The sequence below is a fragment of the Rattus norvegicus genome, chromosome 3, assembly GCF_021556685.1.
Source record: "Rattus norvegicus strain SHRSP/BbbUtx chromosome 3, alternate assembly SHRSP_T2T, whole genome shotgun sequence".
NCBI lineage: Eukaryota > Metazoa > Chordata > Mammalia > Rodentia > Muridae > Rattus > Rattus norvegicus.
The window spans coordinates 95,556,901-95,570,781 of record NC_141536.1 but is presented as its reverse complement, the minus strand read 5'-3'; the positions used below and the strand labels follow the sequence as shown (position 1 = coordinate 95,570,781).

The 13,881-nt window shown below is 44.4% G+C and overlaps 1 protein-coding gene across 5 annotated transcripts in view; it reads right to left on the bottom strand.

The window, feature by feature from the left end:
- Bdnf (brain-derived neurotrophic factor) overlaps positions 1-3,896 on the bottom strand; it is a 50,576-nt gene extending 46,680 nt beyond the window's left edge. Inside the window, 1 exon segment of one of the 5 annotated variants that reach the window (NM_012513.4) lies at positions 3,258-3,896. In NM_012513.4, coding sequence (NP_036645.2) covers positions 3,258-3,260 — 3 coding nt within the window. In that variant the 5' untranslated portion in view covers positions 3,261-3,896. 5 annotated transcript variants of the gene reach the window in all.
- Positions 3,897-13,881: the final 9,985 nt, after the last annotated feature.

The following is a 13,881-nucleotide window of genomic DNA, read 5'->3' as shown; positions in this document are numbered from 1 at the left end:
GATGATTATTTTTTTCTTATCCATTAAGCCTTCTCAAAATGTCATAATATTTACACCTATTCCTTGGTGAATTAGATCCAAAGACAGGCAGACAGAAAGAAAGAAGGAAAAAAATTCCCTCCAACTGGTTGCCGCTGGGTTGGGGAAAAGCAGGCGTTGCACCTTTAAATTTTGTCCCTTGGTTCTCTGTCCCCGGCCCCCCTTCTCAGGATTTTGCAATAAATCTCCCAGTTCTGCGTTCAGCCCTGCAGATCCGTATTTAAAACAGCACCATCTGGGAAGGGTGGGTGGCTATGGTGATGCGGGCGCCTTGGAGTTCCTTTGCAGCACGCTTGGAATTGCATCAGACTGATCCGAAATCCCCCCGCCTCCAAGCCCTGCCCCTCCCGCCACGCTTCCCTCTCGGCCCCTCCCCTCCGCTCCTTTCGCGTAGATCTGACTGAGAAAACGCCTGGATCCCGGAACTGTCTGTGCCCCATTCGCTGCAGGCTTGATCCGTAAACCCTGCCCTACGCTCCCTTTGTGTGGCGAACAGCCTATGGGCAGTCATCTGATCCAACTGCCCGTTTTTCATCCCCCCTCCGCCCCCCAATTTCCACAATATCTTAGCATCGTCTATGAATTCATCATTTCCACCTGCGCAGAGTTGGGATGCTTTCGTTCATTAAAATAATCTTGAGTTTTGGAAATCTTTCCTTTCCCCTCCATAACGTTCCTCACTCGGATCCCAAGCCTTGTCCGGGGAGGGGTCCCAAGCCACCAAGCCTTACACAGAAAGCTGCGGCAGGGCAAAGCTCCTGGCCCGAACAAAGGGCGGTGGTAGCGGTGGGAATGAGGGTTGTGGGAGTGTGGAGGTCTCCCCCGCCCCCCGCCCAGGGGCACGCAAGTCCCTGAACTCCCGGAAGAGAGGCTGGAGGACAGCGCAGCGGCTCGCTCCGGGCGCACTGAGTCCCCTGGGGCGCAGGCGGGGGCAGGGGAGTTGGAGGAAAAGGCTGGGCGGCTCCCAGCCCGAGTCTAGTTTATCCCCAATCCCTCCATCTCCACTCCCTGTTAGGCTACCAGGCCACCCAGGTGGTGGCGGCAGCTCGGCGGGGAGCCCGGGCCCTCCACCCGCGCCAGTGGACACAACCTCGCTCGCCTGGGCGGTCTGCGCGCCCCGCTGATTGGTGGCTCGGTCCAGCCGCCGCACGGAGCTAGGAGTGTTCTTCTCCACCTCCACAAGCCATCCAGGCCCCCTCCCCGAGCCGTTCCCAGGCTCTTCGATCTAGAAAGGACCTTCCACTCCCGAGCGGAGCCTCCCCCCCCCTTCCCTGAGTTACCCCGCCTGACTCGGACCTGGGCTCAATGAAGCATCCAGCCCGGCAGGGAGTGGAGCGCAGTCTCAGCGGCTCCCCTTCCCTTGAGAAAGCAGGAGCCCTCCAAGCCAGAGCCCGGAACTCTCGGGGAGGGAAAATAGAAAGGGGTAAAAATTAAAAAAAAAAAACCAAACAAACAAAAAACAAAAATCACCCAAAACATAAAGAACTATCCAGCGAGAATCGTGAGGGCGATGGAGAGGTAGAGAGAAAATGAGGGAGGGATGGAGGCAGGAGGAGGGGGCGGGGTAGAAGAAGGGGGGCGGGAAGGAGGGAGGGAGGGGGAAAGAGAGGGAGGCAGGGATACCGAAAGAATGAATCCTCTTCACTAGAGGAGCTGAAATTACCTTGATTCATTTTTGTGGATATTTAGCTAACCTCCTTCCCTCTCCCAGCCTCCACCTCCCCTTTCCCCATTGCACACTCCCTCCATCCTCTGATTCTAAATGGTACAAAGTCAAATCTTAGGAAATCGAATGTTGTGTAAAAAGCTTCATATTAGTAATGAATCTACTGTACACGCACACACACCACACACAAGCAAAAAGAACGGAAAAGAGGGAGGGAAAGGGGGAAATGAGAGAAATCTTACATTTGAATCAGATATTTGCAGTTCCAAGTTAACTAAACTCATTATATCCGCAGGAAGCTTGAGCTTCCCCAACCTCGATTTGCCCCAGGTTCTCACCTAGGTCAATTTAAACTAGACAAATACCAAGAAACAACCATTTCTCAGGCTCTCCCTCCACTTCCTCCGCTCCACTACGCGTCCTTTCCGGAAGATCGAGTATCAAAATAGCTCAAGAATTGGGGATGCAGGGTCCCCGCCCCGGTGCTTACCTTCTTTGCGGCTTACACCACCCCGGTGGCTAGATCCTGGAGATAAACACTTGCATTTCCCAAAGTTAACCCAGTATACCAACCCGGAGCTTGCCAAGAGTCTATTCCAGCCTACACCGCTAGGAAGCCAACTTCAGCGAGCTCAATGAGGGGACCAAACTGGGGCTGGCTCTCCAAACGCTCCGCTCCAAAATCTGACTCTCTCTCCAGCCCCGATCTCAGTGTGAGCCGAACCTCGGAAAAGACGCTTTTTAAGGGCGACACCGGGTTGGCTTGACAGCGAGGAAAAGAATACCTGGATGAAGTACTACCACCTCGGACAAATCCGCTGGCTCTGTCCAAGGTGCTGAATGGACTCTGCTCGCCCGGATCACACACCCGGCGCAGCAGGAGGAAAAGGTTAAAAAAATATTCTCTAATTAAGTGGTACTTGATATTGCTCTAGACGGTTTCTTCCACTTCCTTACGTTTTGTCACGTGCGGATGGCTTTGCCAAAGCCATCCTGTTAATAGTTGATCACATGTTGATGAGACCCTTTCCATGTATGAGAGCATTACCCATTTCATTATAGATAGGCACTTCTGACTTATTCCTCTCTCCCCCAACTCCACCCCTATCCTCACCTAAACTCTTAGTCTCTACTCCACTCTTACCCTCTCCACCCCCTAGCCCCAAACTCTAAGAACATTAATGTTTTTAGATTGAAATTAACCCCCTTGCGGATGTCAATTATATGCCCACATATAAATCATACAATATGCTCACACACCATACAGTAAAGCAAAGAATGCAATACAAGACGGTTGTCAGACAAGCATCAGCTTTGAAAAGCCAGTATAACAACCCCCTCCAGTCCCAAGTTTGTTCCACGCAGTATCATGCTGCTGTATTAAATCTCAAATGATTCCAATTAAAGTTGCAGTGGGTAAACCCGATTCCCTGGCCTGAATAGCTGCTGTTCTTTGGCGTGTGAAGTGCTAGGAAGAGCCGTGATATGCCTGTTGTTAGGCAACATGTCAAGATTTTTTTTCAATTATAATGCAGGGTTTATTGCTACTCACCATTGTGGCTTTGCTGTCCTGGAGACTCAGTGTCTTAAAATCTCGTCTCCCCAACAGATGCTGGAAGGTAATGTGTCTTGTTTGAAGTCATCATGTGAGAAGTTCGGCTTTGCTCAGTGGATCGCCCACCACTTGGTGTGACTTATGAATCTAATAACCCTTTGCAATATCCGCAAGCTTCAACTCTCATCCACCTTGGCGATTACAGAAGACAAAGCAACTGGCATCGATGTTGAAAAACCTATAGATTTACGCAAACGCCCTCATTCTGAGAGACACGTTTCCCTTTGAGTTCTTACGTGATTCTAATGAATGAGCGAGGTTACCAATGACTGTCCAACTGCCCTGCTATATAGCGGGCGTTTCCTGAAGCAGCTTTCTCAACGCCTGTCACTGCGCCCTAGCACAAAAAGTTCCCAGAAAAAGTGAGGGAGTTTCAGAGTACCCCCATACAAATAATCCAATTTGCACGCCGCTCCTTTGCCCACTGCTCAGGTCACACCTGGGGCTGTGGCAAAGATGAGCTCGGCTCAGGAGATTTCCCTGTCGCCAGGTAAGAAAACCTTCGCCTTGTCAGGCTAGGGCGGGAAGACCGCTGGGGAACTTGTTGCTTTCCTGCACCAGCCGGCTACCGCTTTAATAAGAATACCAGAAAAGCGCAGCGGGGAGGGGGCGAGGGGAGGGGGCGAGGGGAGGGGGCCAGGGCAGCCTCTCTGAGCCAGTTACGTGACCAACTCACTGTGACTCCCTTGGTAAAAAGGAAACTTCTTAGAAAAGTTCGTGCCCCTCCCCCACCATGACTAAGGGTCTCCAGCGGACGTGGTCGTGAGTGATGATCAAATGGGGGGGGGGAGGGGTGATGGAGCAGGAGTGACTTGTTCTAGGGAACAACTGCGTGAATCGAAGAGCGCATCAGCCCCACAACTTTCCCTTTTCCTCTTAGGGACTGATGACTAGGCGAGAGGCACCCGGGCGAGCCACTAGTTGCCCACAGGAACCGGTGTAAGCCAAGCTCTCAAGCGGCTTGAGTTGAATGAAGTTATGACTGCGTTTGCTCTAATGGCTTATGGCTTCTCAAATGAGAGTTAACAGCCTCTGTGTGCAGCTAGGTCCGCCCTGCGAGCCCTAGATCTCTGAGCGAAGAGGTATAGGCTAGGAGGGGAGGATCCGCTCTAGTCTCCCGGCTCCGCGTCGGCTCCGTGCTTCTTCCCCAGTATCGCTGCCCTACCTCTGGTGCTTTCCGGGGTTGAGAACCATGCCACAAGCTCCAGAAGGTGGGCTTTGGGCGCGAGTACAGGGAGGGGGGCTCTCCCAGGAAGTCTCGCGCTGGCCACTACACTTCCCACTAGTAACTGCGCAGGCTGGGAAGTGGAGAGGTCACGTGCTGGCGGAAAGTAAGTTGGAAGGAAAGATGAACTTCAAGAGGAGTCACAATAAAATACCCCCACCCCCACCCCGTATGTGTGTGTGCGCGCACGTGTAAAAATAATCTCTTGAAAGGCGGATGTGGTGGGGGAGGGGTGCAGTGGGGGAAGGGCAAGGCACTACTAGGTTGAGGTCCTAGGCAGATGTCCGGAAATCTCTAGAAATGAGCTGTAAGTCCAGAGTTAACCATATCCCCCAACGTAGGGAGGCGCTAGCTCCAGGTATTTCTACACCAGAGTCTTCCTTTGCCTACCCCTGGGCTTACGCAGCGAAGCAGAGGAGCCGAGGATGAATGTAAACCAGTTGTTATGGAGATACCCGCAGCTCTGAGGAGCGCGAGTGCCCTGGGAAGTCCCCGGACGCTTTTCAGGTTTCGCCGTTTTGGAACCGACACCATGATTTTACTCTTCCTCCGGAGTTTCCACCAATGGACCCTACCAAAGGCGGCACTGGCCCTGGCTGTGGCGCTATTGACTGCAGGGATGAGGCAGGGAGATGTTGCAGAAGATGGTGGATAGCTCTGAAGTTTTGGACCACCCAGTCCTTTTAAATTTCCATTTTCTTTATTCAAATCAGATGGTTCTGTGTTCAAAGGGAACTCGTACTTCCTGGTGTATAAAAGCAAAGTTACACATAGGATGAGTTTGAAGAACATTAGCGTGCAGTGGCTGCTTCAAGGTTCAGGTCCCCTCCCCATCCTACCCTAATAATCCTTTTTTTAAGGAAAGTAAACTTTACTTCCTAATGCGTTCTATGGATTTCTGTTCTTGGAACCTCCATTGGTACTAGATTATTAGTTTTAGTAGTAAATCCAGTGTCGAGTATTCATATGCACCCCTAAAGAGATGTTTTCAAACTCAATCCAGATCATCCTAGGCTCCAGCCAACATGTATTTATACAAAGGCTTTCTTGGCCTCTTAGAGTTGCCAGGCTCCGGGTGACTTGGTGTGCATCATCATTAAGAGAATACCTTTCACCAAGTACAGTCACCAAGGCAACAGTTACCTCCAACTTAAAAAACAAAACAAAAAAAATCAAACAAAAAACAACATTGTTCATATTGTTCACAATTGTCACTTTTTGTCCATCCATGAATTAGCCAGCAGATGCTGCCCTAAGACTAGGACAGCTGGCATAAACCATCCTCAGAGGTCTTGGGGTATAGGTTATGTGAGAAAAGCCAGTTTCTTGAGAATGCAATTCATAATGCTGTTAGTAAGTTCTCTTGACTGTTGATGAATTCAGACTGGTCTGAAATCATAAAATGATGTGGGAGGGTGATCTCTATGCGAATATACTTATTTCTTATTGTTATTTGTCTGACTTTGTCAACTGCTTCTGGCCTCTGTTGGGAATAGCCTTCTCTAATAGATATTTATTCTGAAAATTAATGTTATGTTTTACGGGTACACTAAATTGATGGCCTAGGTATTTCTAGAGTCAAAATATGAATGAGTGATTAGACTTAAATTATTTAGACAGCACAGGATTATACTGAAAGTATTTCCAAAGGAATATTTTTTCTACCCTCCTTGCTTGGAGCTATTATTAAAAAGCAATACAACTTATGGACCAAGATGAATGACGAGAATCGCTGTTTCATGAGATTTACTGTAGTAAGTTGTGGGGAAGAGTGAAGACATGGCATTTGACCTACATAAATCTGTGGTGTATATGTATAATGATTACACATGCATATATTTTCCTTTTTTGATTTCTCTTGACCTGAGGAGAATCTGTTCTCTTGGTTAATTATCAGGTCTCCAGGTTTTTATCTGCTCAAACTTACTTATGTAATTTCTTTTCTTTTTCCCATCTGAAACAATCCAGTACTTGATACAAAGCAACGGTTGCAGTCATTTTATTTGCTAAAATAGATGGCAACCAGGGTCCCACTAAAATTTTAATCTTGGGAGCACTTGTTTCTGAGGTCATGTCACTCCCCTACCCCCAGAACTCTAGTCAGCTATGATTATATGATTATCACACTTCTCCAAGTTCATCTGACCCCATTCATTTTAGGAAGGATAAGACCATTTCAAAGCGAATGGTAAACAATCACATCTTAAGTATCACAATCCAAAAATGCACCCAAACTTAAATCAAAATATAGGAGCATATTCTAATAGGGAGGATTTTTGCCTTGTTTGTGTTTGCATGGTATCCTATTAATGCCACAGTTAAAAAGCTTGTCTTCTGCCTGTCAGCTGCTTTAAAAAGAGAAGCACAAAAATGAATCGGAGCCCACCCAAAGTAGATGGTACAAGAACGCAATTGAATGATTGTTTGCATCGTAGAAGCAGTGGAAGGGGTCACAGGAATCTGAATGAGAAAGATGTTTTTTCCTTAGCAAACTAAGAGATGCTTGGATATCTTTTACAATAGCATAGTCTGTTTTTAAATGGGAATTTACAACATCATAGTCAAAGTGAAGAGCTGGGGATTCCACTGGCATGTCGAGGTGGATGAGATAGTACTCAAGCTCTTTCCTTCCAAGTATCTTTCACCAAATCAATCTGTTGTTGATGAGTTCTCCATCCAGTGTTTGATGTCTTATTTTCTTCTTCCTCTCTTACAACTACTACTTTAAATCCTTCCCCTGTTCTCACTCTGTGCCAGGTAGAGTGAAAGGGCTAATGAACTGTATATTAATAATTTCTTAACACACCCTTGAATTTCAGAGTTGAGCACTTGGTTAATTAATGTAAGATATTGCCTTCCCTCAGTGTTCTCTTCTCTTATTCATCACCTCACGGTTGCTAGTTAGAATCCACGCAGGACGCTGGCCACTGAGAGGCTTCAGATAGCAGCACCGTTGCTGACTTGGAGCCTAAGAAAACAGGTAACAAAGATTTCTGTTTATGACATAAGAAGTGATTCTGTCCAGGTAGGAAGAAAGATTGGGTCTCTTAGTCACTTCCTGATTCCTAATGGTTCTCCACAGGCAATAGAAGGAGAGGCAGAGAATCACGATGCACAATTTGGAAAGCTTTCTGAAAACAAGAATGGGTAATGATTGCCAAGAACCTGGTGTTGAGCTCATATTTAAAAAGAACTCACGAAATCTTCCATCTCACAAACCTAGTTTAGCTGGAAAGAAAACAATCGGAGCATCAGGAAGAAAGGAGAGACAGCTTTTGGAAACTCACGATTTAGTCTGCAAGAGCTTTGACGCATTCCTCAGTGTGACAACTAGGCTAGATAGAACATTTGAATATGACTTGATTCAGAAAACCAGGCAACCTCACAATGAAGCTGAAACAAAACCCCAAGGAATATGGGGCTACAGCTGAGTAGATTTTTTTAAAAACCCTCTTACAGGCAAAGATGAATAAAGGGATGAATGGCCAGAGTTGAGATCACGAAAGGCAAATGAAAACCTTCATTCGAGGAGAACAGAATGCATGCAATGTGGTAGGCCTAACAAGAGAGACATTCAAGATCTCTCTGCCTGCAGTATCTGGAGGGAAGATTTCACAGCTGCTGAACTGCATTTCTCATAATTTAATAGACACTATTTCCTTGGCGGCTTGTTAGAAAGCAGATTCCAAGTCTGGGATACGAATCAAGATTTGGCATTTTCAACAAATTTCCAGGTGACAGGGTTGCATTGTCTTGCACAGCTGAGTGCTAAAGCATGTTCTTCCAGGCAATGGTTTCACTCACATTACAGTGTGATTGACAGCTAAGAAATCTCTCGAGTAACTGGATTGAATGTCACACAGTTTAAAAAAAATCAAGGAAAAAAATACCCAATTTTAAAACTGTAATGCTGTATAAACCATAGGCTCTAACCTCTTTCTGAATGTATTAATTCTAGAATTGTGTTGATTATAGTGAACATCAGTGTTTTATCATAAATAGCATTAGCTTAGAATTTGAATATTTGTCATATAACATGACTGAAAAAAAAGAATTATCTGCTCCATTTGAGATACACTGAGTAAATTGAAGAATGGAAGAGAAGTCAGAAAAAAAACTATTCTAGTCATGGAAAGGGAATTGGTTAGGTCATATGATGAGTCCTGAGCTCATTCTGGGTTTCTTACTATAAATAGGATATTTTGGAACTAGAGAAGGCATAGCAGAAGGCAACTAGAATGACAGAGGGATTTGGGGAATTTGCTGAAAGGTTAAAGAAACTAGGTCTGTTTTCCTTTGAAAGGAGAGGATACAGGGTGCTGCATTGAGGTGTTAACATCCTGCAAAAACGTGGAAGGAGTGGGGTGAGACAAGAGTGCTTTATGGAAGCAAGGGTAGAAGGATTCTGGCAGGGAATGAAGACCAGAGAATGACCACTGCCTTCCTAAAGGGCCTCAGCGAGGAGTGTTCCTGTCGGCAAAGTTCCTCTGCTCATAGATCAAGAAATAAGGGAAAGACAGAAAGTGGGGAATTATCTCCTTGTTCATGAGGAAATTTTCAAGTGGCCATTTATTAATTCTGTGGAAGCCCTAACTCCAGCATATGGTGCTCTTTACCAGTGTTCCCCAGGCTCAAGGGCTCTGTTATTGTAACACAGCACTTTTCTGTCTCATCCAAAAATGGAACTTATTTCTCTTCAGTTCAGCAAGTAAGTGGGAATAGCTTCAGTGTACAGTGTGCTTCCTTTAAGTGACTTTTTCATCCACATGACTCCTGGAAAACAGTATCTTTTTCACTTGATAGGAAAGTACTGTTGGTGACTTTATATATGCAATCCCAGCATAGAGATTTATCCACGAGGTTCAAAGTCGATAAAACTTTTAGGTAATTTTAGCTGACTCCATCATCAAAACACAGTTTATTGAATTGAACATCAGTCAGTGCTTGTCTATATGTTACTGGATATGTGTGTATGCTAGAAATTTAAATTTTCCCAGGGAGTTCTCTGGAATGTGAGTCATACTAGGAGTTATCAAAGGACTCTAGCCTGCTGTAAAAATTCATTTCTACTTTATATATTTTAAAACAGGACAATCCCTAGAAAGAGCTTCTGTAAGTCCACTGCTTTGGGTGGTCTTGGGTTGATGTGGGTGGCCAGTAATTCAGGAAGTAGGTGAGAGAAAGTGGCAGCCTCCCCAAATGTCTCCCTGAAAATAAATATCTGATGATCACATACATTCGATTGTCTGTAACTGCCTTCCCCCAACACAGACAACCCAGGACCATGCATACTCACTCTCATAGAGCCTGCTTCCCTATGCATCTGAATAAGGATCAGTCTGAACAACAGAAGAGGAACAAAATATTCCAGGGGGAAAAACTAGATGGTGGGAAACTCCCAGGGTACTACGTTAATTTGTTAATGAAAAACTAGTACCATAAAGAAAATACTCACTTATTACTCAGATTTTTTATGAGTTAAGGGTTCTGAATCAGCTTTATCTCACCAGTCAGTCCTGGCTGGAGAGAGGAATGGTGTCTTCTGAAGATGCTGAATTCAAGGTTTAGCCAAAGCTACAATCACATGTAGAAATGACTGGCTACCCTGTGAAGGCTGGCTTAGAGGATTATATGTCATATGGTTATGGAGTGTAGGCCCCCTGTGCTTTCCAGGTGAAAATAACAGAAGCTTAGATTAAGAGAAAGCAATATATCCTGAATGTAAATCCAAAGGAATGCAGATAGATGGCTCAGCCTGTAAGAGCACTTACTGTTTTTTCAGAGGATCTGAGTTTGATTCCCAGCACCCATGGCTCAGAACCATTTACAGTTTTAGTTTCAGGAGATTTGATACCCTCTTATGGCTTCTGCTGACACTAAGCATTTATATGTTGCACATTCATACATGCAGGCAAAACACTTATATGAGTAAGGGAGAGGGAGATGAAAACGGGGAGGGAGGAAGAGAGAGAGACAGAGACAGAGAGACAGAAAGAGAGAGAGAGAGAGAGAGAGAGAGAGAGAGAGAGAGAGAGAGAGAGAGAGAGAGAGAGAATGAATCAGGAAGACAGCCTCAATAAAAGATTTTCTATATCAGCATAGCTGATAGGTAGGTCTATGCACTATTGTCTTAAGTTCGTTAATTTGTGAGGATCCAGTTTACAGTGGGTGACACCATTCCCTAGAAAGGAGGCCCTAAACTGTATGAGTGGAAAAACTGGATTAAGGAAAAAACAAGTAAGGGTGCATGAGTTTATTTTTCTCTGCTCTTGGCTTTGGATGTGAATGTGACTAGTTTCAAGTTCCTGTTTTGAGTTTCCAATCCCAGCCATGGACTCAACTTGGGGTCATAAGCCAATATCAGTCCCACCAAAGAAGCAAGTGAGAGAAAGAGACTCCCCAGTGTCTCCTTTGAAACGTCTGACACATATATGCCTTCTGCTGTCCTAACTGCCTCTCTTGCCCCAGACAGCATGGAACTATGACTCTTCCCTTCAATATCCTGTCTTCCTCTGCTTCTTACTGGAGGGAAAATTCTGGCAGGATCAATTAGATGAGTGATGAAATCATTTATGAAGTGGAGAAGATTGTAGGGAATCGTATTTGAAAGGTTGGTGAGGATTAGGAGAGATCAAAAGCCTCAATCATTTACTTCTTACAGCCCTGTTAGGAGCCATAAAAATCGTGACTACTAAGTATTGAGCACTGATTTGTGCCAGGTTTTTTGTTTAGTTCTCTGTATATGTACTTCTGCTTAAACATCTTGCTAACAAACCTTGAATCACATGGTTAGCAACTGATAGGATGAGAACTAAAACTCTGGATTTTCAACTTCCCTAATTCATAATTGTGAATGGTATGCAGCATAAACTTTTTTGCCACATTCTTCTCTTAATGTATACTTGCTCGTTTGGTTGGAATTTATTCTGTGTTGCAATAAGCCAGTCTCACTTAACTGTACTGCCTCCTCCCCTTCCCTCAACACCATGGTGATATATAATTCAAGCTTAGTATAATTTTACTAGATATCTTAGCACTGAATTGCTCCTCTTATTTCTGGGGAGACATGTATTCTAATCTCATACAGCATAGAAACATATGTTAGAATACAAGGAGAGGCTGGAAAAAGAACATTGAGCCCCAATTGTCCTCCACTTCCCTAAAGGTTAAACGACTTCTGCCCCCTCTATCTTAGAAGGTAGCAGATGCATCCTAGAAGAAACCTAGATAGTACATAAGCCAATTCCTTTCAAAGATGCAGGTTATTCTTGAAATCCAAAAGCTGCAGATCAAAGATGGGGTATACACTGCAAATTAGGGGGCACTAATGTGATGACTCAGAGTCCCAGAATGGGTCTACGTTTGCAAATTACTGTGGAGATGTTCCCAAAGTCTTGATAGATCTATGTTAAGCCATAAACAAGGACATCATATTCTCCAATATTACTGTGATTCAGAATCTAAATAGTGACCTATACTCCAGAAATGTCAGCCAAGAAATGGGAAGAATGGATAGCTCAGAGATCCGGGTGTGCAAAGAAGGCCATGACCTCAGTGTCTTGTGATATAGGTGGTTGTAAAAAGCCTGAAATTTCTAAAGAAAAGGAGGAATCTCCAGTCCCGATAGCGAGTCTGTTTCTGTTTTGTGCTCCTATAAGACAATATATAAATCTAGGGAAAACTGTCCAGTGTTTTCTTAGTGGAAACACTTAATGGAAAAGAGTTCTTGTTCCCACTGCTAGTTTGGGTTGTCTAACCTTGGCAAACATATCTTTTCTTTTTGGGCATCTTTTCCAACTTACTTAACAACACTAGATATGACACTCACTGTGGGCTAAATTGTTCATCTTCCTCCTTCCTACAGATTTCATATACCGAGGTTCTAATCTGTAGTATCTCAGGATGTAACCATGTTTAAACCTGGCTTGTAAAAGAGAGTTTTCATTTAAGATGAGGATGTAGTGTGGAGCTGTAGTCCAGTATGACTGCCTTCTCAGAGAAAGGAAGACTGCCTGCTTTTGTAACCCTCACAAGAATGTTCTTTATTTTTGGCAAATCAAACTCATTCAGAGTTCAAATGGCCAAATTATCTATCTTCCAATTCCCGTTAAAAACAACAAACAAACAAACAAACAAACAAAACAACAAAACAAAACAAACCCTATTCCATTCTGAAGCTTTAGTATTGGGCTGGATAATGATTACAGCTGGTGCCTTGGAGCTAGCCCGTAGGGAAGCTCTGAGACTTTGCTACCAGAGAAAGACTACCTAAGTCCCATCTCCAGTTTGCCCTCAGGTACTCTGTCTGTGAGTAAAGCTGTTCTGAATCCTCCAGACCAGAGCAGTTACCGAAGTGACCGATAGCCATGCCACCTTAAGAGACTTACCTGAATTCTGAACCAATGGATGTTTCAAATGTAAGATGGCTGTCGATGTCAACCATTAACCTTTGGAGTCTGTTTAAATAACAACATAATTTAATGATTTATTGGGTGCTTATAGCTCTTTCAATCCTGCATAGGTTCATTTTCACCACTTCATTTCCTCATCTTCTGCCAAGTCGGGAAGTAAGCTTCTGATGGTGAAGGGATTGGGCATGGCACTGAGGCTGCAATCTGGTCAGCTACAGACAAGGTGCTGGTGTTGCTTAAGGCACAGTACTTGCCACCTCTGAGTCTCTATTTCTTCATCAGAAAGTAGGGGTAATCATAACTGTTATGTGAAGCTTTGTGAGGATTTAATGCGTTAATTAGATACCAGTTTATCAGGTAGATAGTGAGTGTTCAATAAATGGGAGTCATTACTGTGCTTGTAATGTAACAGCACCTGACTATGGTGATGAAATCAGGTCAAACCGTCTGTGGCTGGCAGCAATACTGGGTGAGGTGCCCCTACCAAATAACAGCTCTTGTTAGACTTCAAAGAGCCAAAATCTCTCCAGCAGGTCCTTCTGAGTTGTGGGGTTTGGTTTAAGGATTCAATATCTTTTAAATTCACAGTTATTTGGCAACACTAATGTATCCAGAGACGTTACAAATGGGAAGCAATGTAACAAAGTGGGGAAGCACAAGATTTAATAAATTTTAGACTTAATTTTGGCTGCAAATAGCTCTAGACAAAAAAAAATAACAGTGTAGGCTGAAGATGTACCTTTTCCATTGAACACGGATGATGAGTCTTTGCCCTCAGTGACAGCTCGTAATCAAACAGAACCGGAGTTTTTGGGTGGAAAGAAGTCATCTTTGTGACTGTTTTTTTTTTTTTCTTGAGCACTTTGTCATGTCAGAAATAGTGTTGAACGTTAGGGTATTTGACAGTCCTATGGGCTTAGTATTA